General features: G+C 48.1%; 11 protein-coding genes across 11 annotated transcripts; 3 read left to right on the top strand and 8 right to left on the bottom strand.

Moving 5' to 3' along the window:
- Nucleotides 1-255: 255 nt before the first annotated feature.
- FMAN_13912 (putative polyketide synthase) lies at nt 256-7,974 on the bottom strand (the record flags this gene model as incomplete). The annotated part of the gene is made up of 9 exons (XM_041833442.1): nt 256-1,479; nt 1,532-3,124; nt 3,174-3,386; nt 3,435-6,439; nt 6,498-6,621; nt 6,681-6,891; nt 6,940-7,248; nt 7,305-7,776; nt 7,836-7,974. The coding sequence occupies 9 exons, from the start codon at nt 7,972-7,974 to the stop codon at nt 256-258; spliced, it is 7,290 nt and encodes a 2,429-aa protein (XP_041683805.1).
- Nucleotides 7,975-8,926: 952 nt separating this feature from the next.
- FMAN_13911 (uncharacterized protein) lies at nt 8,927-9,914 on the top strand (the record flags this gene model as incomplete). Its single annotated transcript, XM_041833440.1, has 4 exons — nt 8,927-8,963; nt 9,020-9,267; nt 9,334-9,604; nt 9,658-9,914. 4 exons carry the CDS (start codon nt 8,927-8,929, stop codon nt 9,912-9,914), a joined length of 813 nt encoding a protein of 270 aa, XP_041683804.1.
- A 700-nt stretch (nt 9,915-10,614) lies between these two features.
- On the bottom strand, nt 10,615-11,811 carry FMAN_13910 (uncharacterized protein; the record flags this gene model as incomplete). The annotated part of the gene is made up of 8 exons (XM_041833439.1): nt 10,615-10,793; nt 10,845-10,901; nt 10,959-11,022; nt 11,083-11,098; nt 11,149-11,221; nt 11,271-11,452; nt 11,505-11,726; nt 11,780-11,811. 8 exons carry the CDS (start codon nt 11,809-11,811, stop codon nt 10,615-10,617), a joined length of 825 nt encoding a protein of 274 aa, XP_041683803.1.
- A 677-nt stretch (nt 11,812-12,488) lies between these two features.
- On the bottom strand, nt 12,489-13,630 carry FMAN_13909 (uncharacterized protein; the record flags this gene model as incomplete). Its single annotated transcript, XM_041833438.1, has 2 exons — nt 12,489-12,687; nt 12,732-13,630. 2 exons carry the CDS (start codon nt 13,628-13,630, stop codon nt 12,489-12,491), a joined length of 1,098 nt encoding a protein of 365 aa, XP_041683802.1.
- Nucleotides 13,631-14,086: 456 nt separating this feature from the next.
- On the bottom strand, nt 14,087-15,821 carry FMAN_13908 (uncharacterized protein; the record flags this gene model as incomplete). Its single annotated transcript, XM_041833437.1, has 5 exons — nt 14,087-14,348; nt 14,410-14,786; nt 14,835-15,220; nt 15,280-15,496; nt 15,546-15,821. 5 exons carry the CDS (start codon nt 15,819-15,821, stop codon nt 14,087-14,089), a joined length of 1,518 nt encoding a protein of 505 aa, XP_041683801.1.
- A 768-nt stretch (nt 15,822-16,589) lies between these two features.
- FMAN_13907 (uncharacterized protein) lies at nt 16,590-17,305 on the bottom strand (the record flags this gene model as incomplete). Its single annotated transcript, XM_041833436.1, has 2 exons — nt 16,590-16,884; nt 17,109-17,305. 2 exons carry the CDS (start codon nt 17,303-17,305, stop codon nt 16,590-16,592), a joined length of 492 nt encoding a protein of 163 aa, XP_041683800.1.
- Nucleotides 17,306-17,777: 472 nt separating this feature from the next.
- FMAN_13906 (uncharacterized protein) lies at nt 17,778-18,862 on the bottom strand (the record flags this gene model as incomplete). The annotated part of the gene is made up of 2 exons (XM_041833435.1): nt 17,778-17,898; nt 17,955-18,862. The coding sequence occupies 2 exons, from the start codon at nt 18,860-18,862 to the stop codon at nt 17,778-17,780; spliced, it is 1,029 nt and encodes a 342-aa protein (XP_041683799.1).
- A 1,221-nt stretch (nt 18,863-20,083) lies between these two features.
- On the top strand, nt 20,084-21,750 carry FMAN_13905 (uncharacterized protein; the record flags this gene model as incomplete). Its single annotated transcript, XM_041833434.1, has 6 exons — nt 20,084-20,212; nt 20,264-20,506; nt 20,557-20,592; nt 20,649-20,807; nt 20,858-21,231; nt 21,297-21,750. 6 exons carry the CDS (start codon nt 20,084-20,086, stop codon nt 21,748-21,750), a joined length of 1,395 nt encoding a protein of 464 aa, XP_041683798.1.
- A 540-nt stretch (nt 21,751-22,290) lies between these two features.
- Nucleotides 22,291-24,034, top strand: FMAN_13904 (uncharacterized protein; the record flags this gene model as incomplete). Its single annotated transcript, XM_041833433.1, has 5 exons — nt 22,291-22,572; nt 22,622-22,835; nt 22,897-23,297; nt 23,351-23,721; nt 23,770-24,034. The coding sequence occupies 5 exons, from the start codon at nt 22,291-22,293 to the stop codon at nt 24,032-24,034; spliced, it is 1,533 nt and encodes a 510-aa protein (XP_041683797.1).
- Nucleotides 24,035-24,207: 173 nt separating this feature from the next.
- Nucleotides 24,208-25,240, bottom strand: FMAN_13903 (uncharacterized protein; the record flags this gene model as incomplete). Its single annotated transcript, XM_041833432.1, has 5 exons — nt 24,208-24,398; nt 24,446-24,762; nt 24,817-24,923; nt 24,984-25,148; nt 25,199-25,240. 5 exons carry the CDS (start codon nt 25,238-25,240, stop codon nt 24,208-24,210), a joined length of 822 nt encoding a protein of 273 aa, XP_041683796.1.
- An 825-nt stretch (nt 25,241-26,065) lies between these two features.
- Nucleotides 26,066-26,768, bottom strand: FMAN_16143 (uncharacterized protein; the record flags this gene model as incomplete). The annotated part of the gene is made up of 3 exons (XM_041833431.1): nt 26,066-26,431; nt 26,479-26,607; nt 26,664-26,768. 3 exons carry the CDS (start codon nt 26,766-26,768, stop codon nt 26,066-26,068), a joined length of 600 nt encoding a protein of 199 aa, XP_041683795.1.
- Between the last annotated feature and the right edge of the window lie 533 nt (nt 26,769-27,301).

Below are 27,301 nucleotides of genomic sequence, written 5' to 3'. Positions count from 1 at the left end.
ACTGTGAAGGGAAAATGGGAGCTCAGCTATGTATAGTATATTTAATGTGATATAAAGTGCTTCAGATCACTTCAGGATCAAGTTTTACATCTTCTGATAATTTTATCATCCCGCAGCCGATGAAACTAGCAAGATACCCCAAGCACTCGCCACCAGCATCAGCTTATTGGTTCTCATAAGATTCACAGGGAAATGAATTTGGGTTGGAATGCACATCATTCTGTCTTAAAACGATCTGTAGTATGACATGTCTAGCTAAAGTTTCCCTTCTACTAACTCCGCCAACGTACCCAAAGTCGTTTTCGTGCTCATAATGTCCAAGAAGGGGATGTCTATCCGTAAAACTGCCCAGAACCACGAGCGAAATTCTGAAGCAATCATGCTATCAACACCAAAATTAGGCAGCGGCTTATCCTCACTGATCTGGTCTGCAGGAACTAGGATCAGGTTAGAGAAGCGCGTCTTGATTAGCTGCATGGTTGCGATGCGCAGGGTAGCAGAGTCTGCAACCGGGGCAAAAACGGGTGACAGAGCCGAGGGAATGCTCTTGAACCACTTTGCCGAGGCAATAACAGCCACATGGCCATTCTGGGGAGCCACCTCCTGAGCCTCCTTTTCAGCTAACACGGAGGCTAGTAGGATAGAAGAGCGTGCTTCGTTGAGTACACCGTGGCTGGTGACGTCGAACCCTTGTGCACTCAGCTCGCGGATCGCAGCAGACTCCAGGCCTGTTAGTAGATGCGAGTCATCAATTCGACCATCTTGCTCGCTAGTCAGTGCAAGATCGACGATCTGCAAGAACGCATCCTCGTTGAGAGGCTGAATCCCTTTGCGCAGAAGCAAGCTCTCGATCTCAGGGTTCTCATGCAGATAGCCCACTTCCGAGATCATACCTAGACCAACCGAAACACAAGCCTGGCCACGAGACCGACGCCATCGAGCAAAGGCATCGAGAAAGCCATTGGCCGAGCAGTAGTTGCTTTCAGTAGCTGTACCTACAGTCCCCGAGACAGAGGAGGTAAGGAGAAAGAAGTCCGGTTCGTTGGTTTGGTCTTTATCGACATGGACCTGGAGTGCGTTGTGGAGGTTCCATGTTCCCTGCCACTTGGGATCTATGCCTGTGTGCCAAGCTTCATTGGACATGCTGGTGAAGAGAGATTCGGAAAGTCCCATGGCTGCTTGAACTACACCACCTATACGACTTCCGGTACTGACGCAGGCTTCAACTGCTTTCGTGACATCAGAAAAGTTGCAGACGTCGCCACGAACTACCTCCACCGTAGCACCGGCTTGTTCAAGCCGGGAGATGAGCTGGCGTGCACTCGGTCGGTCGGCACCTGAACGACCCAGGAACACAAACCTGCGAGCGCCGCGTGTCATCATCCATCGACTTAAACTACGTCCTAATCCACCAAGGCACCCAACGAGAAGGTATACCTTGTCAGGGTCAAAGAAACTCAGATACAGAGGTGGGGCGACCTATGAGTTCTGTTAATTCGTCTCATATCACCAAGGTATGGGTTATACTCACCGGCACTCGAGCTTGCTGATCCTCCATCGAAATCACAATCTTGCCCACCCGATCCTTGCCCAAGAAACTTCGATATGCCTGTGCTATCTGACTAACATCAAAGACCTTGATCGGAGGCGGCTGAATCTCTCCGTGGCGATAAAGCTTCAACGTCTCACTTATGAGTCTGTCCCAGATAGATCGATGGAACTGGTCCTCAGAGTAGAACAGCTCGGAGAGATCGAATGCGGTGAACGTGGCGTTGCGAAGAAACATGCTCATATCTAATCTTCCGGCATCAACGAGCTCACGCTTCCCAACTTCGACGAAACGTCCAAAGTCAGCTAAACATCGCCAGCTGTCGTGCATCAGATCGCCAACCAGGGAGTTGAGGATGACGTCGACTCCACGGCCGCCGGTTGCGTTCATAATGCCTTCGACAAAGGTTGAGTCGCGGGAGTTGAAAATATGCGACGAAGGCACGGATAACTCGTTGATGAGATACTCGCGCTTGACGTCAGAGCCAACAGTGGTGTACACAGTAGCGCCTATCATGCGGGCTAAAATGATAGCAGCGATGCCTAGACCTCCGGAACCAGCGTGTATGAGTATAGACTCACCTGCACGTAAGTGGGCACAGTCGTTCAGGGCGTACAACGCAGTGGGATATATGACCATCATGGAAGGCATCACGGTAAATTCCTCATCCGACGTCATCTTGTGTGCACATCCGGCTGGTACACGAACTGCTGTTCCAAGATGGTGGGGAGCTGACACAACAACACGATCGCCGACTGCGACATGGCTGACATCTGGGCTAACTGATGTGACGAGGCCTGAGAAGTCAAATGCCGTAGTCATGTTCCGCGTGTTCACGCGTCCGCTCATGGTGTAGACATCTTTCGCGTTGAGACTGACGGCTCTCACGTCAACATCGACATAGCCAGGGCCCAAAGCGGCATGAATAGTAGGCTCAGACAAAGTCTGGAAGAAGAGCGAATCCATAGCACCAATGCGATCAATCGATAGTCGTGCTGGATGCGAACTCGCTAGTGGTTCCAAGTCCCTACCAGCATGAAGTCCAAGGCGCCGTCGGAAGAGTGAATTGAGCTGAATGTCGGGACAGTATCTGCTAATATGCAGAAGTCCATCTTTTTGTATGAACTCGCAGTCATCTCCGTCATGCACACGGCTAAGGACTTTAATAACAGCTGAGCATATCAACTCCGTGTCAAGATCGACGAGTGACCCAACGTCAAGGATGGAGAAGCGCAGTGCAGGCTGTTCAAGCATAAGGGCGCGGGACAGACCGTTCGACAGCGTCAAGTTGGGGTTTGGGGTAGGGCCGAGCATGTTTGAGCCTGTGATCCATAAGAGGTTCGTCGTCGTAGATGTTATGGAGCGCAGTCTTTCCATGTCCTGTGGGTTCATAGTCGCTAGGAACTCGTTTTCCATTTCCAGAAGAGAGATACATATGTCAACGTCTTTGATCTCGGTAGTGTCTACCTCATGGAACTTGATGCTGGTGACATGAGATATACCACCTTGTCCTGTCAGTGTTGCTGCTATAGCCTCGCCAAGTTCTACAACAGTGGCTGAAGCATTCTCGGCACGCTTAAAGATTTAGTAATCAGGGAATAGCTGGCTATAGGTGGGAACTTACCACAATGAAGACGTTTCTGGCCGCTGTGCCTGGCATCTGAAGAGGACGGACGCCTAGTAATATCTGGTTTCCGACATCCAGTAAGCTGAGGCCAGCATCCTCCAGCTCCGTCATGTCAATACTCGTGCTTCGAGTGATAATAATGCCCTGATCTGACATTAAGTCACTGAGCCGTCTGGGAAACCGATTCCAGAATTGCTTCGAAGTATCGTGCTATGGAATCTTGTTAGAGAATGCTCGTCAATGGGAGGAGTTTCATACCCTAGGCAGTAATATGACATCAAATGGATTCTTTCCATCCTCTGGCTCCAACGATACGTCTCCATCCCCTGTCAAGGTTCCAACATGCCAGGACCGACACCTTGAAAAGGCTGTATCCTTCGACAAGGTCGATTGCCAGTGCTTTGCCTTGTAGCCCAGCTCGTCGCCACCTAGCTCAAGAACACGCATCCGTGGGTTCTTATGTCCAGCGAGATCAAGAAGTGCGCTCATTACGGATAGACTCTCGTCGTCACGCACATCCTCCGTTTGGGAATCCACAAAACCGGCGATGTAGCGCCTCAGACCATCTTCTCCACTCGGATCGAGACGTTGGATGTCAGGTTTCCACGTTACTCTCAGAGTTGGGTTTCGCTGTGTATACATATCGGTTGGAGGGCTGTTACCGCCTTGGCCTATGTTAGACTGATCGACCGTGGTTCCAGTCTTTCCGGTGTACAAAGACACTCTGAGTCCGGTATAGTCCATAACAGGCCTCCCATTCGAATCTCGTACTGTAGCCGCGATAGATCTGCTGGATAAGCCGGTTTCCTCTGAACTGGCTTGAATCTCAACGTCAACATCGACACCGCTTGACGGAGGCTGTATTCTACACTCGGAGATGAAGACTGGTAACCATGCCCTCAAAGAGTCGACATGACCTGCCGCTGTGCTCAAAGCAGCTGCTTGGATAGCTGCGTCCATGGTGATGGGGTGAAGAGTGTAAGGCGTGCCGCCGTGTCCGTCAACAGGGGGTTCAAGTTTTGTGATCCCAATTACCTCCCGTCGACTTCGTCCGCCATCAGTCTGTAAGCTGTGAAGAGACCGGAAGTGTGGACCAAAACAGAGACCTTCCTCATACCATCTGGTATACCACTTGTTCATAGACCATTTGTCAAACCCATCAATTTCAGATAACGTAACACTGTGCTTATCTCGAGCTGCCAGAGGTTTGGTCAAACGAATGCTCCCCATGCAGTGAAGTATTGCTCTTTCGGCCTGCCAGGACGAAATAGAAAACTCACGCCAGTCCACTGAGCTAGTAGTGTTGGAGATCTTACTGCCAGACATGGTCGTATGGAGTTCAAGGTCAGTGTCCCTCGAATAGACATCTCTCTCCTGCCTGGGGATCTGCAGCGCGGCACTGATGTTGACGTTGCGGAGCTCGAAAGATACCTCTTCTGCTGGTTTTTCTTTTGCGTCGAGGATCTGAGAAAGAGCCTCAATAGCCATGGCCATATAACCTGTTGCCGGAAAGACGATCTGATCTTCCAGGCAATGGTCCTTCAGCCAAGGTATTTCGCCAAGACGTAACAGATTCCGCCACGTGTAGTCAATATCATTACCTGTGAGAGCGCGGGTACCAAGGAGCTCATGGCGAAGATACTTTCGGTTCCTCATTTCGTAGCTGGCTCGTGGCTCACTCCAGAGTACACCTTGATTCCGCGAGTAGTCCCATGGGTAAGGAGCTAGCTCATGAAGGATCCTCAACCCTGTGCTAGGCAGAGTGTTGACGGCATCCCAGTTCACAGAGTGACCGTAGGAAAACAGCTTTCCGACAAGTGTCTTGATGCATTGATTTGCATCTTTCTTTCTGACTAGAGCCGATGAATAGGGAATTTCTGTTTCAGTAAGTCCGAGATGTTTTCGGATTTGCTTTATTGGTCCTTCAAGGGCTGAGTGTGGACCAATCTCGATCAGATGTAAATTGCCCTCGTCTGAGATCATGTTTGAGATAGCGGAGCTGAACTGAACAGGCTGCTCCAAGTTCATTCTCCAATATACTGGCATATCGGGTGTCTTCTCCCGGATACTGGGGCTCACGGATGAAAACATCGTGACTTTTCTTGAAGGTCGGCAACAAATTCCATCCCTCACAACCTTCCCACCGAAAAGAGGGATAAGTAACTCTTCGTACAACCCACCTACTTCCTCCATCATGGAGGAATGGTAAGCGCGCCCACCTGTTTGCAGTAGACGACAAAACCTGTTGTCACTCTCCAGCGCCTGTTTGAGTATTTGAATCCCTTGATCGGAACCACTCAATGTGACACTCTCGGGGGCATTAACGCATGCCACGCGGATTTGATCTGCGAGTCCCTTGCTCTCGATCAAAAGCTCAGCAGCTGCATCACTCAGTCCGACTGCCATCATAGAACCACTGGCCGTCATTTTCCCTGCAGCGTACCCTCGGAAGTAAGCTACAGTAATGGCCTGAGAGGCACTGATTATGCCGGCACAGTAAGCTGCTGCTATCTCACCAGAGGAGTATCCGACAACTGCGTTGCACTGAACACCCCAGCTGTGAAGGAGCTCGACAAGGCCAATTTGAACAGCTGTGCAGACTGGCTGGCTACGCTCGACCTCATTGATAAGCGACGTGCTGGAGTCTAAGATGGTCTCCTCCAGCGTCCAATTTGGAGCGTGTTCAGGAGCCAGAGCTTGAAGCACAGAGTCGAGACGGCGGATTGTTGAGCAGAAAGACTCAGAGCTAGTAAGTAGCTCTTTCGCCATGCCTGGATACTGTGCACCCTGCCCTGTGAATACGAAGCCAAGGGGCAGCGGCTTCATAACGTGGAAGTCACCATCACCCGTTGTTGTTCGCATGGATCGCAAGATCTTGCCGCTCTTGTCAAGATCTGCCAGAATAAAGGTTCTGTGACTGAGGTGGTCGCGCCCTTTGGTAAGCGTATAAGCCAACGAGTCAATCTCGTCAGCAAGACCCAGCCGAGGGAGCCTTGAGGAGATATCATCGACGAGCGCTTTCAAAGAGAACGGCGAGCTAGCCGATAGAGGCAACACTACGGTTCTCTGTTGTCTTTTTGGCGCCATGTTGTTCATGGAAGGCTCCATCGGGCGTTTGTTGCGGAGATAGCTCTCGGCTGACTCAAGAATGATATGAGCGTTGGCACCACCGTAGCCAAAAGAATTGATGCTTGCGCGACGAAGACTCCGTGGCCAGTCGTGAGCATCCTGCGCAATCATTAAATTGCGCTCAGCAAGAACCACTGCAATTGTGACTGTATGTTAGTGGGATGTTGCATCAGCGGAGAGATGGAGTCGCACATTTGGGATTGAGGTTAACGATGCCTCGAGTTGGAGGAATCTGACTCTTCTCGAAGGATTTGACAACCTTGAGCACGGATGTGAGGCCACTTGCTGCTTCACTATGTCCGACGTTTGTTTTGACCTGAATATTGGTCAGTGTCGTAGCATTTAACACCGCACAACGGGTACTCATATGCTTACCGATCCAAGCAGAAGTTGGCTGTCTGAGCCTCGGTCAAAGACTCTCCCAATGGCCTCCACCTCTATAGGGTCACCCACAGCAGTTCCAGTACCATGACATTCGATGTAATCAGTTCCTGAAACATCCAAATTGGCATCTTTGTATGCTTTACGCATCGCCAGCTCTTGGAAATCACTATCTGGGAGGGATATTCCGGGCGTCCTCCCGTTCCTGGAAGAGTATTAGACTCGGTTCATACGACTTCAGGGACTCACTTACGCATTCAGTGCACTTCCCCTGATGACTGCACGAATGGGGTTTCCGTCCATGACTGCAGCGGATAGGCGCTTGATATAAATGGAATTGACGCCTTCCGCTCGACCATAGCCGTTGGCAGATTCGTCGAACGTAAGACACATACCCGTGGATGAGAGGACTCCGCTCTTGGCCGCAGCAATATGAGGCTCTGGTGATAAGATCAGGTTGGCGCTAGCAACAATTGCGCTGTCACAATCCCCCGCTTTGATAGCCTTGATAGCTTGGTGGAAGGCGTAGATTGACGAAGAGCAGGCAGTATCTACCGACAGACTGTTCAATAGTCAACACCTAATTATCCACCTATCATGAGCAGGAAGCACAAATACCTTGGTCCATGGAGGTTGAAGACATGGCTAATCCGGTTTGACATGATAGTGGCACCTGAACCGGTCGTCACGTATCTATGCAGATAATCAGGATCTTTCAACTGCAGAGGCTGATAGTCCACCGTGAAGTTTGCCACATAGACGCCAGTATTGGAGCCAGCGACAGCTTCCATAGAAGTGCCCGAGCTCACAAGGCACTCATACACGACCTCGAGAATCTTGCGTTGCTGAGGATCCTTGTACGTGGCCTCAAGGTTGTTAATGTCAAAGAAGGCATTGTCAAAATGTCTGACGTCCTCGTTGATGAAGTATCCTCCGGGAACATTTGTTGCGCCGCTTCGGTTGCTCTGAGGGTGGTAGAAACCTTCGATGTTGTATCGATCAGCTGGGACAGGTCCGTAGGCTGATTTCTTTTGCATGATGAAATCCCAGAGATCATCTGGGGACCGGATACCACCGGGTAGTCGACATGCTGCATTAGAGTTAGGCTGGACGGCGGAATGAGGTATTAAGTTCTTTGGGGATACTAACCCATTCCAACAATACATAGAGGGTCCTCATCTGGAGTTTCTGCGTTGGCAGAGATCATGTTTTGCTCGTTTTGGGATCCCGGAGCGTTACCACGGGTCTGAGAGCTGGATGCCACGGTGATAGTTTCAGACTTGGTCATGTTAGTTTGTCTTGATTTGCTTCTGTTTGCGATGATGGTTTGCAGAAATAAATCGTCATAGAATCAGAGATCGATTCATGAGCTGATTTTATAGAACTTCTCGTTTCTTCAATCTACCTCCGGCTCTATCACTATACAATGAGAAGACCTGGCCCGAATGACCATTCCCTTGTTGAAAGTAACTGTGTATTCCAAGCCCATGCCCATGTATCACATTTACACTCTCTCCTCTTTCCTCACATCAGCTGAAATCATTACACTGCCTGCTTACATTGTGAAGCAATGCCTCCCCGTCTCGAGTCTAGGTTGGTCTGTATACAGAAGTAGTGATAGATGATTCAAGCCTGGAAAGTGAAGCTATCCGCCATCTTGAACACCAATAACTAGCACGGATACATTACATGGATTGAACATTTCACCATATCGTCAGGTATTCCAAGCAACAACACTAGCGGTCAAGATACCATATCTTAGATCACACAATATGCATGTCATCAACGGAATCTCGATGATTCTTTGACTACGGCCCAACACCTAGAATAATACAATAGATCGGGGCTAGGGTAAGTAGTTACTATGTCACGGAACTCTTGTCCGAAGACCCTTTGAACGACCGCGACACAAGACGGTATAGTTGTGCGAGTATCGGTGAACCGTCTTAGTGTAGCCCCCGAGATACAGCGGTTGGTTTCGTGGCACGTCGATGGTTTCTCAAAACTCTTCACCTCCGCAGCCATAACCATCACATGATAGTTCCAAAAAAAGATACAGGTATGGCGTTGCCTTGTGCGGCGTCCTGTTGAATGGTGGGTTCTCTAATCCGAACTGGATTTGTAATCCAACCGGCAGTCAATTTGTGTATTAATTTACGCGCGTTGCCAGCTATCATCCTCCCTGTAAAGGCCAGTAAATCGAAATTCTGATTCAAGAGACACACAACAACATTATAAGTATGGACGTTCCTGGATATGCTCTGGTAGTTGGAGGGGGTAAGCAATGACACTGCCCCAACTATCCTCCTCCAACACTAACCGAATTACTTTAGGGAGTGGTATTGGTCGCGCTTGTGCCATCTCCTTTGCAAAAGACGGCGCTCTTGGTGTTCTGATAGCTGACATTACCGTTCGCCTTGCTGAAGATGCTGTCGACGAGTGCAAAGCCGCAGCATTAAACAAGAAATTCCGTTGTGAAGCCATTCACGTCGATGTGACTCGCGAAGATTCGGTGCAAAAAATGATGAGCCATGCCGTACAGACCTTCGGACGCATTGATTACTGCGTCAACTCGGCTGGTGTAAGTCATCATTGGATGCCGATGTATCCCAAGATCTGACATGCATAGCTGACGAGTTTCATCTAGATCGGAGTTCGGCAAGCGGTCGACATTGCCAACACATCTCTGTCCGACCTTGAGAGATTTCTTCGAGTTAACACTACAGGAATGTTTCTTGTCACGCGAGAAGCTTCTATCACCATGCGGGCTCAAGAGCCAGTCGCAATCTCTGCTGGCAGAGGGGTATCTCGCGGGGCGATTGTGAATCTTGGCTCTGCGTCTTCCATGGTTGCAAGTCCAGGTGTCATACCGTACACCACGTCGAAGCACGCTGCACTTGGATTGACGAAGAATAGCGGTCAGTAGATAACAAGAACCCTAGAAATCAACAGCCAGCTGATATCTTGATAGCTCTTGATAATGCGTCACATGGAATTAGAGTCAACTGCGTTTGTCCTTCCTGGACAGATACCCCGATGACACGACAGGCCCTGGAAGGCGTACAGGGTCTTGTCGAGTTTGTACATGCTGCAGTGCCAATGGGCAGGATTGCAACGGCAGAAGAAGTGGCAGATGCTGTTATCTTCTTGTGTAGTTCGAGATCTAGCTACATTACTGGCACAGCCTTGATTGTTGATGGTGGAACAACGTTGACGGCCATGAGATAAGATATGGGGACTACTTGGGACTCGCTCTTTTGGCAGAAACGGGATACTGGATTCAATGCAACGTGATGTTTATCTTGTGTATACTGTCTGCTTTTTGTTCCTTAAGCTTATGAGGTTCCACCATTGTGCTTGGTGACATGTCGTACAGTAAGTTTTGAGCCCCCAATTTGTAACGTACCAGGTATAGGTACGCCAGTGAGTGATAAACAAGAACTATGAGAATACCTTACGCGAACGAAAGTTGCAGACGACATTGTTTCTAGCGTGGCTGAACAGCTAAGGCCAGTCTTCGTACCCAACTAAACCTTTCGTGGACTTGAAGCAAGGCTAGGAGGCCGTCTTTTATGCGGCCATGACAATTACCTAGCGATAGGCGGCGAGTGAAATGAAAAAGGTTCTCGCTCATTGTTAAGAGATGAGCTTGAGGAGATGAAGCATAATCATTCTTAAGAGGACCAATGGAGAAGCGAAGAAGCCATAGCAGATTCCAAGATTCGGCCATCGATAGTAGCCAACGATAATAACTAACTTAGGTCAACACTAACGATGAGATTAAAGATGTGGAAAAGACCAGTAGTATTCCTAGAAATACCACTCAGTCATTCTGTTCCCTCCTCCCGAAGCCTAGCTGCGTGAGCCCGTTGCAGCTTTTTCATGTCAAACATTCTCCAAAGGATTGAGTCCTAATAAGCAGTCAATACTAGCTGAGATAGTATGCGATCCAGGGGATAGAACCGACCCATATGGTTCGCCAAGCAAACGTGTCAAGAAATCTGGTCAAGGTGCTGAAGCTTCCGAACCAAAACCAAGCAGACGGGCGGCTCTTCAGACTTTCCTTGACAACGTTCTCAGCTAATTCCAAACGGTCGGTGGCATTTTCTAGAGATATGAGTAGGCAAGAACAGAAAGTCACGGTAGTATTCATCTTACTCGGCTTTCGCAAGACATGCTGCTCAAATTCCCTCGCAAGAGCGGAGTAGTAAGACCCTTGAGAATACAATATTAGTGAGTCGTCGTGTATCAAGTAAACTTCCATATACCAACCTTCTGGAAGTCTTCTATGGGCGTCTGTCTTTAGGATATTGGTGTTTACTTCTCCCGAAATAACCTAGTGAGACACCTGTATCAGCCAAGAGTAGAGTCGCGGATGGTGATAGGAGTCGCATACCGTAATTACTTTGACTCTTCAAAGAGATAGACGTTAGCGGTACTGTTTGTAGAAGGATTCACATACCTTAATGGAGCCATTTCGACCCTCAGGGTGTTCGACCAGTGCTGCAGAGCCGCTTTAGAAGCATTATATGACGCTGAGAGTCTGTCAGCACAAGATTTCGTTAATCAGTCGTGGACACTCACAGCCATAAACAAATGGTATGGTTCCCCCAATGGAACCAATGTTGACTATGGTGCCGGATGCTTCAATGATCATGTCATGAAAATGATGCACCATGCGCATGGGGCCAAAGACATTCACGTCAAACATACGCTGTACAGTAATCACGTCTGTATCGATAGCAGTCATAGTGTATGCAATTCCTCTGACACATCATCAGGTTTGAACAATGAGACTTGTGAGGGACTGATGCGTACGCGCAGTTCACGAGGATATGGAGGTATCCACCGGTGATATCTTGGACTTTGAGCTTGAGGTCTGAGACGGAATCCTCAACTGTTACGTCCAAAGGGAAGCAGGTGATGCCGGCCTGCGATAGATGGACACTTGACTCGTGAGGAAGAACGGTCGCGATGGCATGCATTGAAAGACGCTTGTACTCCATAACAAGTGCCTCCCCGATTCCACCTTGACCGCATCTAGATAGTATCAGTAATAATACAGTAGAGCTTTGAGGCGACTGAATCAGTACCCAGTAACGAGAGCAAACTTGGGGCGAGCCATCATAGAACTTCGGTGGGGAAAATGTTGACTGGTAAAGGTGAGCGAGGGGTTCTTGGGAGAGTTGAGCACACTGAAAGCATACGGGGGCCCATTTCTCTCTTGTCAAGCCTACCTTATCTTGCATGAGTAGAAGACTTCTTTCGAGCATGGCCCCGGATGGTGATACAACGCTAATAATCTCACATAAGCCACGTATGTAAGACGATGACATAAACTCGACATTTGACTTGGCTATACAGTGGTAAAGGATGATTACCATACTGTTTGGTGTCAATGAGTAATATGCCGTGCTCCCCAAGACTTGAGTTGAACGACAGAAGTAAAGGATGAGTTAGTTGGGGTATGAGGCAGGTAAGAATGGCACAACATGATATTACGCTGACCAAGAGTTGAAACGACGCGTGTCTTGACATGGTGTAGCCCGAACACCTCCATAGGGCAGCTGTCCTTTCTAGTGCGAGCCGATTTACTGATTCTGTCAGTATGATGTTAAAGGAAGATTCATGGGATTAAAGAAAGGCAGAAGGAAAGACTTTAATAACAGATAGTACTTAGTTAACATACTGAACAAGAATGAATATCGGCACCCCGCTCACCCAAGGGAGTAAAAAGACTTCTGATATTAATGTGCCAGAAAGAGAAAGGTCACATTCTAGATCTACCAAGTCTACAAAGAATTATATCAAGTTTGCCTCAGTCCTTCTTTCAGTAGAGATAGAGGTACTAGGTTTGCTGGCCTCCCTGTCTCCAAACTGGGTTTTGTTCAAATCCTCGATGATCTTCTCCACTCCAAAGGACTCAAACTCACGCATTGTCTCTTCCCATAAATCCTTCCTCAAGTTTTTGCCCACAGAAGTATACCATATGCCGGGGTAACTACCACCGTCAGTTTTCATAATGGCGAAAAGGGCAATACTCACGGCTTGATATTCCAATCACTAATAAATGACCCATGGCTCTCTATACCACGCACAAGGCAAGCATCGAGATACGTTGTGGCAGCTATATCCACAGGTCTGGCAAATATTAATTGTAGTACTCCTGCAAGCCTCTCAAGGAGCGGGGAGAATTCCCGGAGGAAGGCCGTTCCTCGCGTGGTCCCTGGATTAACCATGTTCAGGAGTACATGGTTCGGGTTGACAGACTCTGCGAGCGTTGATACAAAGAAGGTGAGCAGAAGTTTAGACCGCGCATACCATGTAAATTGGCTGTAACCTTGATCTTTGTCCAACTGCTCCAGTACAGGACCCGTTGTGTGGATGTCAGCACGATATGCGAGGTCGGATCCAACAACTGTGATGACTGGGGGTCTTGCGCCAGTAGCAGTCCTTTTCGCCTTCAAAATTGGTAGTAGCAACATAGTAAGGAGTGCCGTGGAAAGATAAACAACTTGCATGGTGAGCTCATGTCCGGTAGATGCTTTGGTGAAAGATGGTTTGATCAGCGCCGCGTTCAGAATGACAATGTCAATCCGTGAAAGGATGGCGCATCGGGCCGCAAATGCCGTAACAGAATCATAAGACTCCATATCAAGAATCCAAACAGATACTGTAGATTCGGGGAATTCATCTCGTAAGATGCTAGCTGCTGCGTCGCCTTTTGATTGAGAGCGGACAGCCATGATGAGGTGGGCAAGGCCTAGCTTGAGGAGCTGTCGACTAGCTTCGAAGCCCAGGCCAGTATTGCTCCCGGTGATAATTGCGGTCTTTTCTACCAGTTCAAGAGTGGTTGGTAAGGGCTTTGGGATGGTGAATTGGCGGGAGAGCCAGCCTCGAAAGGTGGCCTCGAAGGCAGCTTGATCCTCGAGCTCAGCGGACATTTTTACAAATGGTAATTATATGGAGATGCACTTTCATATGTACTTGACTATTGAAGCGTCGGTTTATAAATGAGGGGGAGATAATGACTATTGATATGCCTTTATTGCCGACATTATTCCTTCAGTTGCACAAGCCCCGTAAATATGGCTCGGCGTCGCGGGTCATCTCAATTTCAGCCATTTCTTTTGAGCCAGCATTCAGTGGGATGGCCTTAGCACTGTACGGCTAAGACGATGTGACTGTAACTTATACTCTTGCACTATTGCATTCAGAGTCACTCACTTGGTTACATAAGTGACGGGCCAGACCTACGTATGGCGCGTCGACATTGCTGGTAGTGGACCTGCTTTGTATATATCAAGGACATATGAACAAGATACCCTTATATGCGACCGAAGATCTATGCCATTTCCAAAATCCCCAGGAAATATCTAAAAGAGCATTTAAACCATTCTTCAAGGATACCTAGTAGGCAAGCCATTGTTGAAGCTGAAGACTTCCTTAGGATCCCATATCTTCTTCAGCGCTGCCAAGCGTGCCAGCTTTTCCTTCCCATAGATCTGCTCCAGTGTCTCGTCACCGTGGGCATAATTGACGAACGTTGTAATTTCTGGATACCCGGACGTTGCGGCCACATCCCGACGAATTTCTTCACCAAACCTGGCCAGAGCATCGTCAGTTTCACTATTATGAATGCTCGAAGTCAAGATAAGGTTTCTAATCGTAAATATCACGTCAGTCATGAAGAGCGGGGCTCAATTGTTGCTTGTAGACGTACATATATGCCGTTGTATCCCTGCGCGGAAACGCAGTATCGTCTTGGGGAATGGCAGCCATAGCTTGATTTGGGAAGAATTCATAAAGAAGAGAGGAACTGCGCGCCTGCGGATACTCTGCGTAAAAAGTCGCCAGCTTGGAAGACACAGCTTCCCAAGTCGATGCTGAGTAATTTCTCATGCTCAAGGTGTACAGATTTCGCTTGGTGTTGGGTTCACAGACAGTAACGGCAGCTCCAGCGAATGTGTTCTCCACTAGTCTGTTCCAGGGAAGCACTCTCATTTGAGTTGTGGTGAGGTTCATGGTCAAGATTGGTGACAAATGTTTACGGGCGTCAGTTTCAGTGCCCTTGTAAGCCCAATGCGCATACAATTGAGTCTAAAATCATTGATCAGCACTGGCATCAAGAGAAGGCTGAGGTCATACCTGGTTTGTGGTCCTGTTAAAGCTGTTCAGCAACAGAGAGGATAGCTCAGCCGGTAGCGGTGACATAGATTCCATCTTTCGGAGGTACTCCGACCACCTCGGAGGTGGAAGGATAAATTCCGCAACAAACATGTCCCCGTTGTTTGTTAGCGGATGAACGCTGTAAGTGGCAGAGGTTACAACGCCGAAGTTTGCACCGGCACCACGAATCGCCCAGAATAAATCGGGGTAGCTATGTCTTGAAACCTCTATAATCTCACCGTTGGCAGTGATGAGACGAGCCGAGATGAGCGCGTCAGCGAGTAAGCCGTAAACGCCTTGAAAGCGACCAACACCGCCGCCAAGTGTGACCCCGATGAAGCTGGGACAAGGCGCGCTGCCGGTCTCTAATCCAGGATATATGTCAGTGATAGGGGTCTAAGGCTAATAGGTAACTGTAGCTCACGGATGTCAAACCCAGCACTGAATAGCGGATCGAATATTTCACCAACGGTGACGCCAGGACCGACAGTCAAAGTTTTTGCATCCACGTCTAGTCCGAATTCTTTAAAATGACTGAGATCTATCGCGAGGCCATTGTGTAGCTCTCCCAGAGTGGTTGTATACCCGTGACGAGCTCCTGTAGCAAGGAAGGGAATATTATGCATGGTTGCAAGTTTAATCTGTTACAGTATGAGCTTCCTAAGTCTATTGAAACTGATATATACATACAATCTTGACAACATCTTCCTCTGTTCCTGGACTGATCACGGCCGCATATGTTGGAGCACTGAATGTTGTCCATCTCTCTGTATAAGCGAAGAAGTCACTTGATCCGGCGAAGTTGATCGACGTGTTGAATGACCACCTGTGCTCTTCATTAGTCAAAAGATAGCGAAGGTTGGCGCTGTGAGGTTGCGATATGTTGAGAGCAATGGCGTTGATACGACTACTGTGGAAAAGGACTGTTAGCCAGCCCGTTAGCCAGAGCGATTTCAGAAGAGTCATTGATGACTTAGAAGTGTAGAATTGAGTATATGAAACCATTTTGAAGCTATGTACACGAATGATTGCAGCTAGTGCTGTCAGTCGCTATAAATTTATTTTCACATCATATCTATTTCAAAATGTCGAGATTTCCTCCAACTTCATTTCCTCTATTCACAGCCGGCTTCCGACACAACGAGTAGACAAATCTCAAAGCTAACGTATAATCAGCTACCCCCCCTCCACCAACCCTTGAGGCTGGCTGAGAATAGGATTGTCGTGGATGAAACAATGGCTTTTTCTTGGCGGGGCTGAGCCTCCATCGTAGTTATCTCGACAATGAAAATGGAAGAGAGAAGAAAGATAGAACCGACGAGGCGCAAGGGCCGTTTCGGAATTCAATATTGCTGTACTCTCGAACCCGGAATTCCTTGATATGTGGATGGGGTCAGCAGGATGATTGGCATGGAGAAGGATCGCGAGCAATCCTGAGCTACTTGGGGAACACGCATAATCTTTTTCTCTTAAAACACGATAGCTTCAAATGGCAATGTTGATCAATGTTCGAAGGAGCTACTGAACTAAGAGATCTTTCCGTTGCAAAATATAAATACATCCCAATAGTTATATCAAACATGAGTTTAGATAAGGTCGAAATGACGCATTTTCAGGTCATTTTCTTCGAATTTCCCCTTCCCCCAGTCATCCTTGGGCTATACTCTTCATAGCTTGCTTGGTATCTATAAAGGTATCAGGCTCTTGTAGCAGATGTGACGGTGGAGAATCAGCTTACCCCAAGAAAAGCCTCCCCACCATATGAGCAAGTATCAAGTGAAGCAGCCTCAGCATCCACAGAGGCACCCACCATGGCGGCGATAGGAGGGTATCACCGCTCCAGCCAAGCAATGCGAGCTGAAAGACTGAGGGCTGTATGTTTTGATCTTCGCAGTCTTGAAGGTAGCCTAGGTAGTTACGCAGGAAGGCCTCATCAAAACCTCTGTCCAAGTTCTGTGGCTCCGCCCAGACTCGGAACACTAGATCCTCTGTGACAGGAGCATCGGCCCAGAATCTATGACTGCAGCGCCTTTCGTCAATCCTACGGAGCTATGTTGATAGAGGAGGATGACGTTACCGGGTTCCGGGAGGGATTTTGATGATGCCACCACCTTTGGCAAGAATACTCTTCCTTCCATTCCTGATGACAGCCAAGGTTCCGCTCTCTACCTGAAAGTACTCTATTTGGCCACAGTGAATGTGTCTTGATTACAAATCAGCTATAGACGGTACGAGGAGGGACGGGCAACGTACAGTGGCGGGCCTGAACGACCATCCTGGACAAGCTTGTTCTCCGCATGATGCGTCTCCCGTACTACAAGCCGGCCATCGCCCTCGTAGTGGAACTCAAAAAGCGCTGCGCCATTCTGAGAGAGCATACGTGGCTCCGATGGCGTTTCGGTGCGTCTCATGGGTCGTGGGGAGAGCCAAAGTTGCCATGTACGTACCATATTGTGCAAGGGGGTGAGACGAGATGTCTTGTTGTGTGACTCTAATGGATGGTGCGGGAATATCTGTATGTTGTTTCTATGACACAGCCAACAATGGAACTATGAGGCGTCTTATACTTCAGGTGGCACTCTCCCTTGGTCGTAGACTATTATAACTCGCCCAATGTGCTATGGACTTACTTTGTTTACACAGGACTATGTCTTGGTAATGCTGACGATTGCTTATTCATGTGAAATTTACGGGGCTTTGAGACACTTGCACACTGTCACACAGGGCACACCTAAGTTAAGCATGTATCGAGATCCAGTTTGTCGAATCAGCAGCCTGGAAAAAGTTCGATGCAGGACATTGATGGTTGTAAGCACCGCATAAATTCTAAGTCTGAGGGCCTCAAGAACTCCTGCTCCACAAAGACTCGGATCCCGGATGACCATACACAGCAGATAAATGTAAGCACCAGATAAATCTTTACTACTCTGGTAGGCCATCTATAATCTGTCTTACCCCAGCAAACGACAGCTCCTCCAGTGTCTCTGCATACAGTCTCTCAGCAACCTCTTTCCCCTCATCTTGATACACAATCGGTGCCATGCTGTTACCAAAGGATGATTAGCCTGGGCCTAACACGAAAGGATCTTGGTTACTCACGGCTGTATTTTATCACCCTCGACATAGTGACCATGTGCTTGCCTATGCAGCGTAGTAGCCGAGTGCACAATTGTGCGAGCACCAACAGCACATGTCCGACTGAGAACAAGACACTGTATCTTGTGTGCAAATCGAAGTATACCTTTTGCTTCACGAGCAAGGTCTGAGCCCCCGCCGCAAAGCCCTGGGTTCGCGCATGACAGTGTAACTGAAGAAACACGTTTCGATAAGGCGGTGAGGAATAATTGGCCAAGGAGTTTCGTCGTACCATAGCGTTCTCCCATATCCCATGTTTTCATAGGCTTCTTGAATACGGGTAGGAGAGGTGTTGAGGTTCTCTCCTCGAATTTAGCCCAAGCGGCTGTGTCGGATGACACAAGGCAGATGTGACCAGTCTCACCCGCGGGTGCATTCTTCCTGATTATGGGCAACAGTGAGATGAGCAGAAGAATGTTTGATAGGTAGTTGATTTGCATCCCTTCTTCGTACCCTGTCGGGCTGAAAGCCTCTGATACTTTGTAGATACCTGCGTTGAGAATCGCGATGTTTAGATTGTCGAGGTTCTTTGCATTGGCAGCAAACGCGGTAATGGACTGGTATGATGAGAGGTCTAGCTTCCAAACCCGAACCATGTCATCGGTGAGGTTGCCTTCCTTGATTAGATCTTGACGGACTGCCTCGCCTTTGCGTTCATCTCGAACACCCATGATGACCTTGCATCCAAGGCCCAGTAGCTGGCGTGTGATCTCGAGACCTATTCCACCTGTAGCGCCAGTAACAAGTGCTGTTCTCCCCGACAGGTTGACTTCATCGGATGAGACGGGTGGTGGTGTGACAAAGAGCTGCCGCCAGACGAAGCTGGCGCGACTGGCACGTTTCTCAGGTGAGATGTCGAATGCATATGCCATGATGCCTGAGGTTTCGTTTTAATCAACGATGGGGAAGCCAAGTAATAAAGAGAGAGTTGATTTGTGGTAAGGGCAGTTTGAGAAAACAATGTAACATAATAAGCTCGCGTCTATGAAACAGACAGAGCTTAAAATACTTCGGCCACCATGTGTTAGCACTTGTGAGCTGTTATACAGGCAACAACTCATCCTGTGTGAGAAAGGTAATACGAGTCACTGCCTGCGCATTTGATTGCTAAGCTTGTACCTTGTTGTTGCTTTTCGACGTACTGGGGATGGTGATACGAAACAGCTTTATGGGCTATGTAGTTGACTGCTGCCTACAAGGGTAAACTTTGTGTACGAAGACGTGATTGACTGAATACTGCTAGTATCGCGGAGAGAAGATTCGGTTAAGGTTCATATTCTATGCCTCCGTAGCACTCTCGTCGGTTACAATGACTCGTAACCTCAGCACATTGATTATTGATACAATTCCCTTCAGTCTGAGTAGTTGCGCGACTGCAACAACGCTCGTTTCTATGGTACAACGGCGTACAGCACGAGTGTCTCTGATTCATCATCGATTCTGGTTCTTCGGTAACTCTACCTTATCTACTGTACGACTTTTCTTTATGTCCATCCGACGCCAACTGCTGCTTTCCTCTGGTTTAGGGAGAATTTTGCATCATTGGCGAGGAAAGAATGAAGAGAAGCTGGAGTATTATGCGCTGATTACAAACATGGGAGAATCATATGCATTACCTTGCAGTCATTATCGTCCTGTCGTCACCAGCTGGCGTGCTTCGCTTGAAATGGGAGTGTTTTAGTAGCGGGAGGTGTACCTTGAAGGTTGTGTGAGGAGGCAAACTCCACTCATTGAATATGCATCCTGCAATTATTAGATGTAGATCCCGTAACTTCGGTATTGTAAGGAAACAGTCATCGTATCGTATCGACCTCAATTCGCTATCACGTCAAATTCCAGCCGTATCAATCGCATAATCTAGCTCTTGACCATAATCAGATATGCTCACCTATCTTTTGATTCCAGTCTTGATCCTTAGTTTCTGGCGACTGAGCAAGGTCGGACGTCGGCCAAGGGGTTATCCTCCCGGTCCCCCAACCCTTCCTATAATCGGCAACCTACACCAGATTCCAAACCGAAAGCGCCATATTCAGTTCCAAAAATGGGCTCAGGAGTATGGCCCTATATACTCACTGATACTAGGAACAAAGGTCATGATAGTCCTTAACTCGGATCAGACTGTCAAAGACCTTGTAGATAAGCGAGGTGGTATCTATTCAAGTCGACCAGAGTCATACATAGGTCAAGATGTCCTCAGCGGAGGATTGCGTATCCTATTTATGGTATATACCGAAGATACCTTATGACTCCTTGGTATCACTAACAGAGAACAGCCAGATAATGAAATCTGGAAAATGGCCCGGAAGCTTGTCCATCGAATATTGGGAGTGACGGCGGCTCGAAGCTATATACCGTACCAGGACTTAGAGAGCAAAGCGATGCTCTTCGACTTTCTAAAGAGCCCGGATGCTTTTGTCGATCATTTGCGTCGATATACGGCTTCATTGACTACACAAATAACATTCGGCTCTCGTACAACCAGCATTAAAGATGAGCGATTCAAAGAAGCATTCGATGTTTGTTTCACGTACTGAGACTAGTATTGGACTTACTGATCGATGCCCAGATATTTGATCGCAGTTCTGAAATGATCGGTTCAAGAGTGCGTTGCCTTTTCTCTTGTCTGTTTGATATATCCTAACCATGTAGCTTTACCAGACAGCGGCCCTTCTAGATCTCATACCCGCTTTGAGATGGATTCCCGACTTCCTCATGCCGATCAAAAAGGAAGGGCTCAAGATCCATAAGCGAGAACTGAGGCTCTTTCGTGGGCTCTACCTTGCAGCCAAGAAGGGTCTCGAAGACGGCTCAGCCAAGGTAGCTCCCCCAGATCAAGGGCAATTTCGATACTGATTTCTCCCTACCAGCCTTGTGTGTGTGTCGACCTCGTCAAACTGCAGAAAGAAGAAGGATTCTCGGACATTTTTGCCTCGTACATTAGTGGCTCATTGCTCCAGGCAGGCTCTGAAACAACGGCCAGTATCCTCATCGGCTTCGTCCAAGCGATGGTTATATTTCCCGATGTCGCAAAGACTGCACAAATGGAACTTGATCGTGTATGTGGAGATCGCCTTCCAAGTCTCGGCGATATGCCTGATCTGCCTTACATTCATGCTTGCATGAAGGAAGGTTTACGTTGGATGCCTGGATTCATGTTGGGTATACCGCATGCAACAGCTCAACATGATAACTATCTCGGATACTACATCCCTAAGGGAGCAACAGTCATCATTAACGTCTGGTCAGTAAAGACCCGAACCTTGCAGCGAGCCTAAATCATCCTTCTCCCCACTGACGTACACACAGGGCCATTCACAATGACCCAAAAAGACATCCGTCACCACGACAGTTCGATCCCATGCGCTACATCGATGATCAGCAAACATCCATCGAAGCCGCAAATAACCCAGACCCTACCAAGCGCGACCACTACGTGTTCGGGGCGGGAAGGCGCAGGTGTCAAGGCATGCACATAGCCGACCGGTCATTATTCCTGGCCATTTCACGCCTTTTGTGGGCGTTCGACTTTGAAAGGGTCGTCAGCTCCGAGACGGGCAGAGACATTATACCCGATGCAGAGGACGTCACAGAAGGTATAATGTCCATACCATCCCCGTTCCCTGTCCGTATAGTTCCGCGGAGCACTAAAAGAGCAGAGGCTGTGGCTTCTGCATGGAGTCAAGCTTCTGATCTGCTTGATGAGCGCGGAGAATGGAAGGCAGTCCCCGAAGATCTTCTCTGGACGATATCGGAATCGTAATGCTTGAAAGCATACAAGACCACTTTGCGCCTCAATATTCCTTCCAAGCTTTCATTTCGCCCACTTCATTACTCTGCCCCCATTGTCATGCTCTCTGCTGATGGTGGGGGCTGGGTCAGACGTGATGTGTAACACAGCTGACAAGCTGAAAGAGCTGAGACAGCCTTCCAAAGTCTGACCCAAGGACTCGGACTCCGACAAGATGTCTACAACAGAGCTGAAACGGTCCAACGTGCTGAGTCTCATCAAACGAAGTATTGGGGGCCGTCTGTTGAATGTGATCTTGGTAGGTGTGGAATGGGTGTCAGATCCAGAATAGTTAGGAGGACTCTGCGCAGGACTTTATATGAAGCGAACACTGTAGAACTTGCATATGAACAGGTTATTGCTTCCATTCACCTTGCCTAAAAAGGTGTATCATATCTGCTCATTTTCAAGGACTCTGTAACATTCTGGTCAGATCCATTCAGATCTACAGCACTTGCGACATCTTTTCACAGCATTCCAGTCCCTTAAGAATTTTATTAACAGCTGAAAATGATGACTCTCCGCCTAATATTTATTTCTACGCTTCTCGCAACACTGGCAGTCAGCTCACCACTATCTGTACCCCCATACTTCCAACCAGATCATCTGACTCGCCGCGAAGTACCAGTCTTCCAGATCCAACAAGAGCTAGGCGCATTACTCTCTGAAAACTCTCTCATTCTTCTTCCAAGTAACCCTCTTTGGCTCAACACAACGAAAAGATGGAATACAATGGCGCCTCCGGATATAAAAGTGGTGGTCCAGCCTGCAAACGAAGTTGACATTCCAAAGATCGTCAGTACATGGTCTACGAGGTAAACATCCATTTGTACTAATAGTTTAGGTGAAATATTGCAATCGGAATAGTATCAATTTTCTCGTTGTTAATCGTGGACATGGCCTTACTAAATCGCTTGCTGCATTCAAGGGAATGCAGATTGACATGAAACAACTCAGGTCCATGAACATTGCTCGAGATGGAAAGTCTGCTTGGTTTCAGGGCGGTGCATATGCATATGAGGTCATACCATTGTTATGGGATCGCGGCTATGTCACAAGTGAGCACACGTCTCAATTTATTTCTCTGCCCTGTGAGGTACTAATAATAACGCTTTGCAGGCACTGGCTCGAATCAATGCGTCGGCCTCACGGGCCCTGCTTTGGGTGGAGGCCACGGTCGATATGAGGGCCTTTACGGGTTAGCGGGCGACAACATCATTGAGATGAAGGTTGTTTTAGCAGATGGATCGAGTATCACGGTCAGCGAAAAAAGCAACAAGGATCTGTTCTGGGCTATGCGAGGCGCGGGACACAATTTTGGTATCGTTACGAACCTGAAACTTAAGATCTACCCCGCCAAGATAAAGACCTGGCACTACCATAATTACTACTGGCGTCAGGATAAGCTCGAAAGGGTTTTCAGGGAATTGAACAAGCTTCAAGATGATGGGAAGACGCCTCCACTGCTGGGCGTGGTTTTTGGACAAATCTATATAGACCCATCCATCCGACGTGACGAGGTGAGTGTTGTCCTTTTATGTTGAAGCAAGGCGCGAGATCTGACGCGCTTTAGGCCATCCTCTGGTTCACATTTGCCTATGCTGGCCCAGCCTCTGAGGCAGAAAGACTCCTGCGCCCTTTCAATGCCATCGATGCCATCAAGGATGAAATGGGCGACGTCCCGTATCCCGAGATTCCCGTGCGCCAAAACACAGACCTATCTAATTGCATTTCCGCTCCCTTCTCTTTGGCCAGCGTCATGCTGCAGACTTGGAACCTTACCACAGAACGAGCGCTCTACAATCATTTCATGCGCAATGTCGCATTGTACCCAGACCTAGCGGTGACTGCTCGCTTATACTACGAAGGATATGCCCATCGAGGAGTGCAGGCCGTCGATTCTACGTCGACCGCTTACCCCCACCGTGATGAGTATCATATAGCGTATGTGTCCTCCCAGCTCTCAGCCACCGATACTGACAAAGGACTGAGATTCTTTGCAACCGTGGTCCCCGAGGGGTCTAATTTATTGGATCCCGCTGAGAAATGGGCTCGAGAAGCTCGTGATCTGTGGTATGCGGGAGCTCCTACGCGTAAACCGGCGACGTATGTCAACTACGCTTCTGGGAACAAAAACGAGAGCCTCCAGTCAATCTATGGCTACGAGTCGTGGCGCTTGGCCAGGCTTCGAAAGCTGAAGGCCAAATATGACCCGCACAATCGGTTCCGTTTCTATGTTCCGGTTGTGTCGGATTAACGGGACTTGGGTGGCCATGTCCTTTTTACAGAGGCAGACAAATTGTCATCTCATGATTATGTATGCGATATGCGATAAGACGTCTGTAGATTCCCAGGGAGTAGGCAGAAGTGGCAATCTAGCTCTTGGTTTCGCAGAATCGACACCACCAATGTTTCAGCAATCATATGTCGTTACAGCCACTGTTTGTTTCCGAACTGAGAAAGATAGGCACCGCCATAACCTCCCTCAATAGTCGCGTTTTCCCACACTGCTCTCATGTCTTTAACCGCATCTCCCGCTGTCGCTGGGCCAGTGAAATGCGGAGCATACTCTTTAAACTTGGCCATCATTCCCCCTATCGCCTCCATCTGCTGTGGGGTCGCTGTCGATTATTAGTACGCTGTAATACGCCGGGAGACACATACATACCATGATTGAACTGGCCAACATCAACCATTCCGGGGCATACACTCATGAACAAAACGCCTTCCTTCTTGTACTGTGCGTTGAACTTAGCGACTGCCATGTTCATTGCAGCCTTGCTGATCGAGTAGAGCGGGGTAAATTCATGCTCGAAGTTGTTGGTGAATTCCAGGTCAGCAAGGCCAGTGGAGATAGTCACGACTTTCTTTTCTTTGCCTTTGAGGATAAGGGGGATGAAGAGGTTGAAAAGGTGAATGTTTGCAACGACGTTGACATCAAAGAGCATCTTGAGATCATCTTCTAGCTCCTTGGGGGTATTGCCCCTGATCGAATCAGCACTGCTGTACAGTGTCTTTTTATATGGTGGTAATACTTACAGGGCTCCCATGGAATCAAAGGTATCGAATTTCGAGACGTAGGCTGCGTTGGCAATAAGGTAGTCGATGCTCCCGCCAGTAATCTTAGCAGTTTCGTTCACGGCTTCCTATACTGCCTGTCAGTTTTCTGTTGGTATAAAATGAATTGCTTCATCTGTGCTGCCTACTTTGAGTGCATTGTAGTTGGTCAAGTCGGCTTCAATAACGTGGATGTTGGATCGTCGGTTGAGCTCGGCATCCTGCGAAATCTTGGTGATAGTCGCAGGCTTGTCGCGCACGATGCCGACAACGGTGTCGCTCTGGTCGTTGGAAAGCTGACGGGCGAGCTCATACTGTTTCAAACCTATTAGCGTTATCTTTGTAGCTTTATTGGTATACCTACCCCGAGGCCTCTGGAGATACCAGTGACCACGTAAATCGTCATCGTTTGCTTGTAAATTGTGTTGCTTGGTAGTAAGATAAGGAATGTCTATTTTCTTCGTGTTCTATGTTGTGATTCCTTTCCATCTGTATATTATATTGCTAACCCTTTATAATATTGCTTTCTCTCAACACCCTGAGATCTTGTTGCTACAGGGAACGGAGTGATTCGTAATCTGCATGGCGTTTTGACATGACAAATGCCAGTTCCCTTTGTTCTATACGGGGTACCCTTCTTGACATGCTGATAAAGTGACGTACTTTCTCTTGTGTGTTGGTGGCTTGATACTTTCACATTGGTAAGCCTCCTTTGTCTTGCTTATGGCTACACGAGTTTTGGTCGCGTTGCACGAATACGAATGCACGCGTCATCAACCAAGCCCATTCTTCCATTTTCTTCTGTATTACAGGTACTCTTATGGTGCCACTAGTAGTATGACGGATGTATCTTCTTGTCTGTGTCTATTCCGACGCCCGGGGGCGCCGACGTCTGGGGCGCCATAGGCTTCAGCTGGCGTTTTCCACTGGACTTGAATAACTCGCAGAATTAAATGGGAGATTACCGGTCTTTCACTCACCTGTTCAATCTTAGAATGATTCGCGAGGAAATAATGAGTTGTCGTTTCAAACCGAGGCAGTCGTACTGTGATAACTGCGAGCCGGCTCAGATGACTGTAATCTCTCCGAAACGACAGCACTAGACGTAAAGATAATTCTTTCTTGAGGGTATGAACAGTTTACGACGTGATAACTCTCTGAACTACCCGTCGCCCAGTTTTATGGCGGAAAATAATGAATGTGAAATAAACCTCAAAGAAACCCCATTATGCTAGGTTTTCTTATTTGCGCCCTCGCCCTCCTTATACTCACCATACTCCTTCATAAGCTCACCCATATCAAACTTCAGCGGCTTACCGTTAACAAAAACCGGCTCAACGTCCAGCATAACAAACAGTACACGAGCTGGCTTCTCCTTGGACGTGTTTCTCCAGCGATGCATAGCACAACGATTGATGATAACATCCCCAGGACGAAGAATCCGGTTGACTTTTCCGTCTTTACTCAAACTGAGCTCAACTTCTCCCTCACAGACAGTTCCTATCCCAAGAGATAGGGCGCGATGCATATTGGACTCCCCGCCAGGTGCAAAGTCTACCATGCGAACGACACAGCCTTTTGGGATGTGGAGAGAAGGCTGATAGTAGTTAGCTATATAGATTACTGAGAGGTTTGGAGATATACTCTGTTAATTCTGGCAAACTCTATGTCGACATCGTTGGTGAGCTCCACTGGGTTGCTGTTGCTGCTGTACATGATGCTTTGAGCGCCTTCACCGTCTAACATAACATCGCGGTGGTCGCCATGATCTGTCTTAAAGGGAATTAGTGGGAATCCTTGACAGATCTGGTCGGAAGAGTGATAGTTACCAGTAGAAATGTTGGCTCGCCATTGCTATCATGGCCAGTAACATAGCGGAACGGGTTTCGTAGCCCCGGGGCAGGGAACTCGGTGCATCGACCAGAAGTTGCCATGTTTCCTTCACTGCTGCGTATCTTAAAATAGGGTAGCTAGGTGGATGAAGAAGTATTAGTCGTGAGTTTTAGATGAATTAGTTCTAGATCAAAGTAACAGCATGAGAGGTGCGGTGATTGTAGCAAGTCTTGATATGATATAGACTTATGATAAAACAGCAGAGTCAATTCCAGTTGGATCCCCCAGATTCCATGAATGCTGATTCGTCTTCAGGATTCTTGTCATAAACCAGGTTACATCAAGTACAGTAATGAGTTCGTACCATCTACTAAGATCTCACTCCGTGGCATGCATGAAGTGCGAACGGGCTTTTCAGCAGTACAATGAGTAACTGCTTACATCCACAACATCGCACTTGAACTCGGGTATCAAAACACAAGCGTTGTCTATGCTGACTCACAATCCTTGTACAGCAGCTCGCGCGTGTCTTGCGCTCTGTTGATGCAACAATCCGCTTACATCTAGCGGTGTAGAATTGTCTGTGGTCTATTACTTCCACAACCTAAGTCCTTAGCAACGGGCATTGAATCTA

This window comes from Fusarium mangiferae (assembly GCF_900044065.1).
Source record: "Fusarium mangiferae strain MRC7560 genome assembly, contig: FMAN_scaffold007, whole genome shotgun sequence".
Taxonomy (NCBI): Eukaryota; Fungi; Ascomycota; class Sordariomycetes; order Hypocreales; family Nectriaceae; genus Fusarium; species Fusarium mangiferae.
The sequence above is the reverse complement of the archived record's forward strand: the minus strand, read 5'-3'. Positions and strand labels throughout refer to the sequence as shown.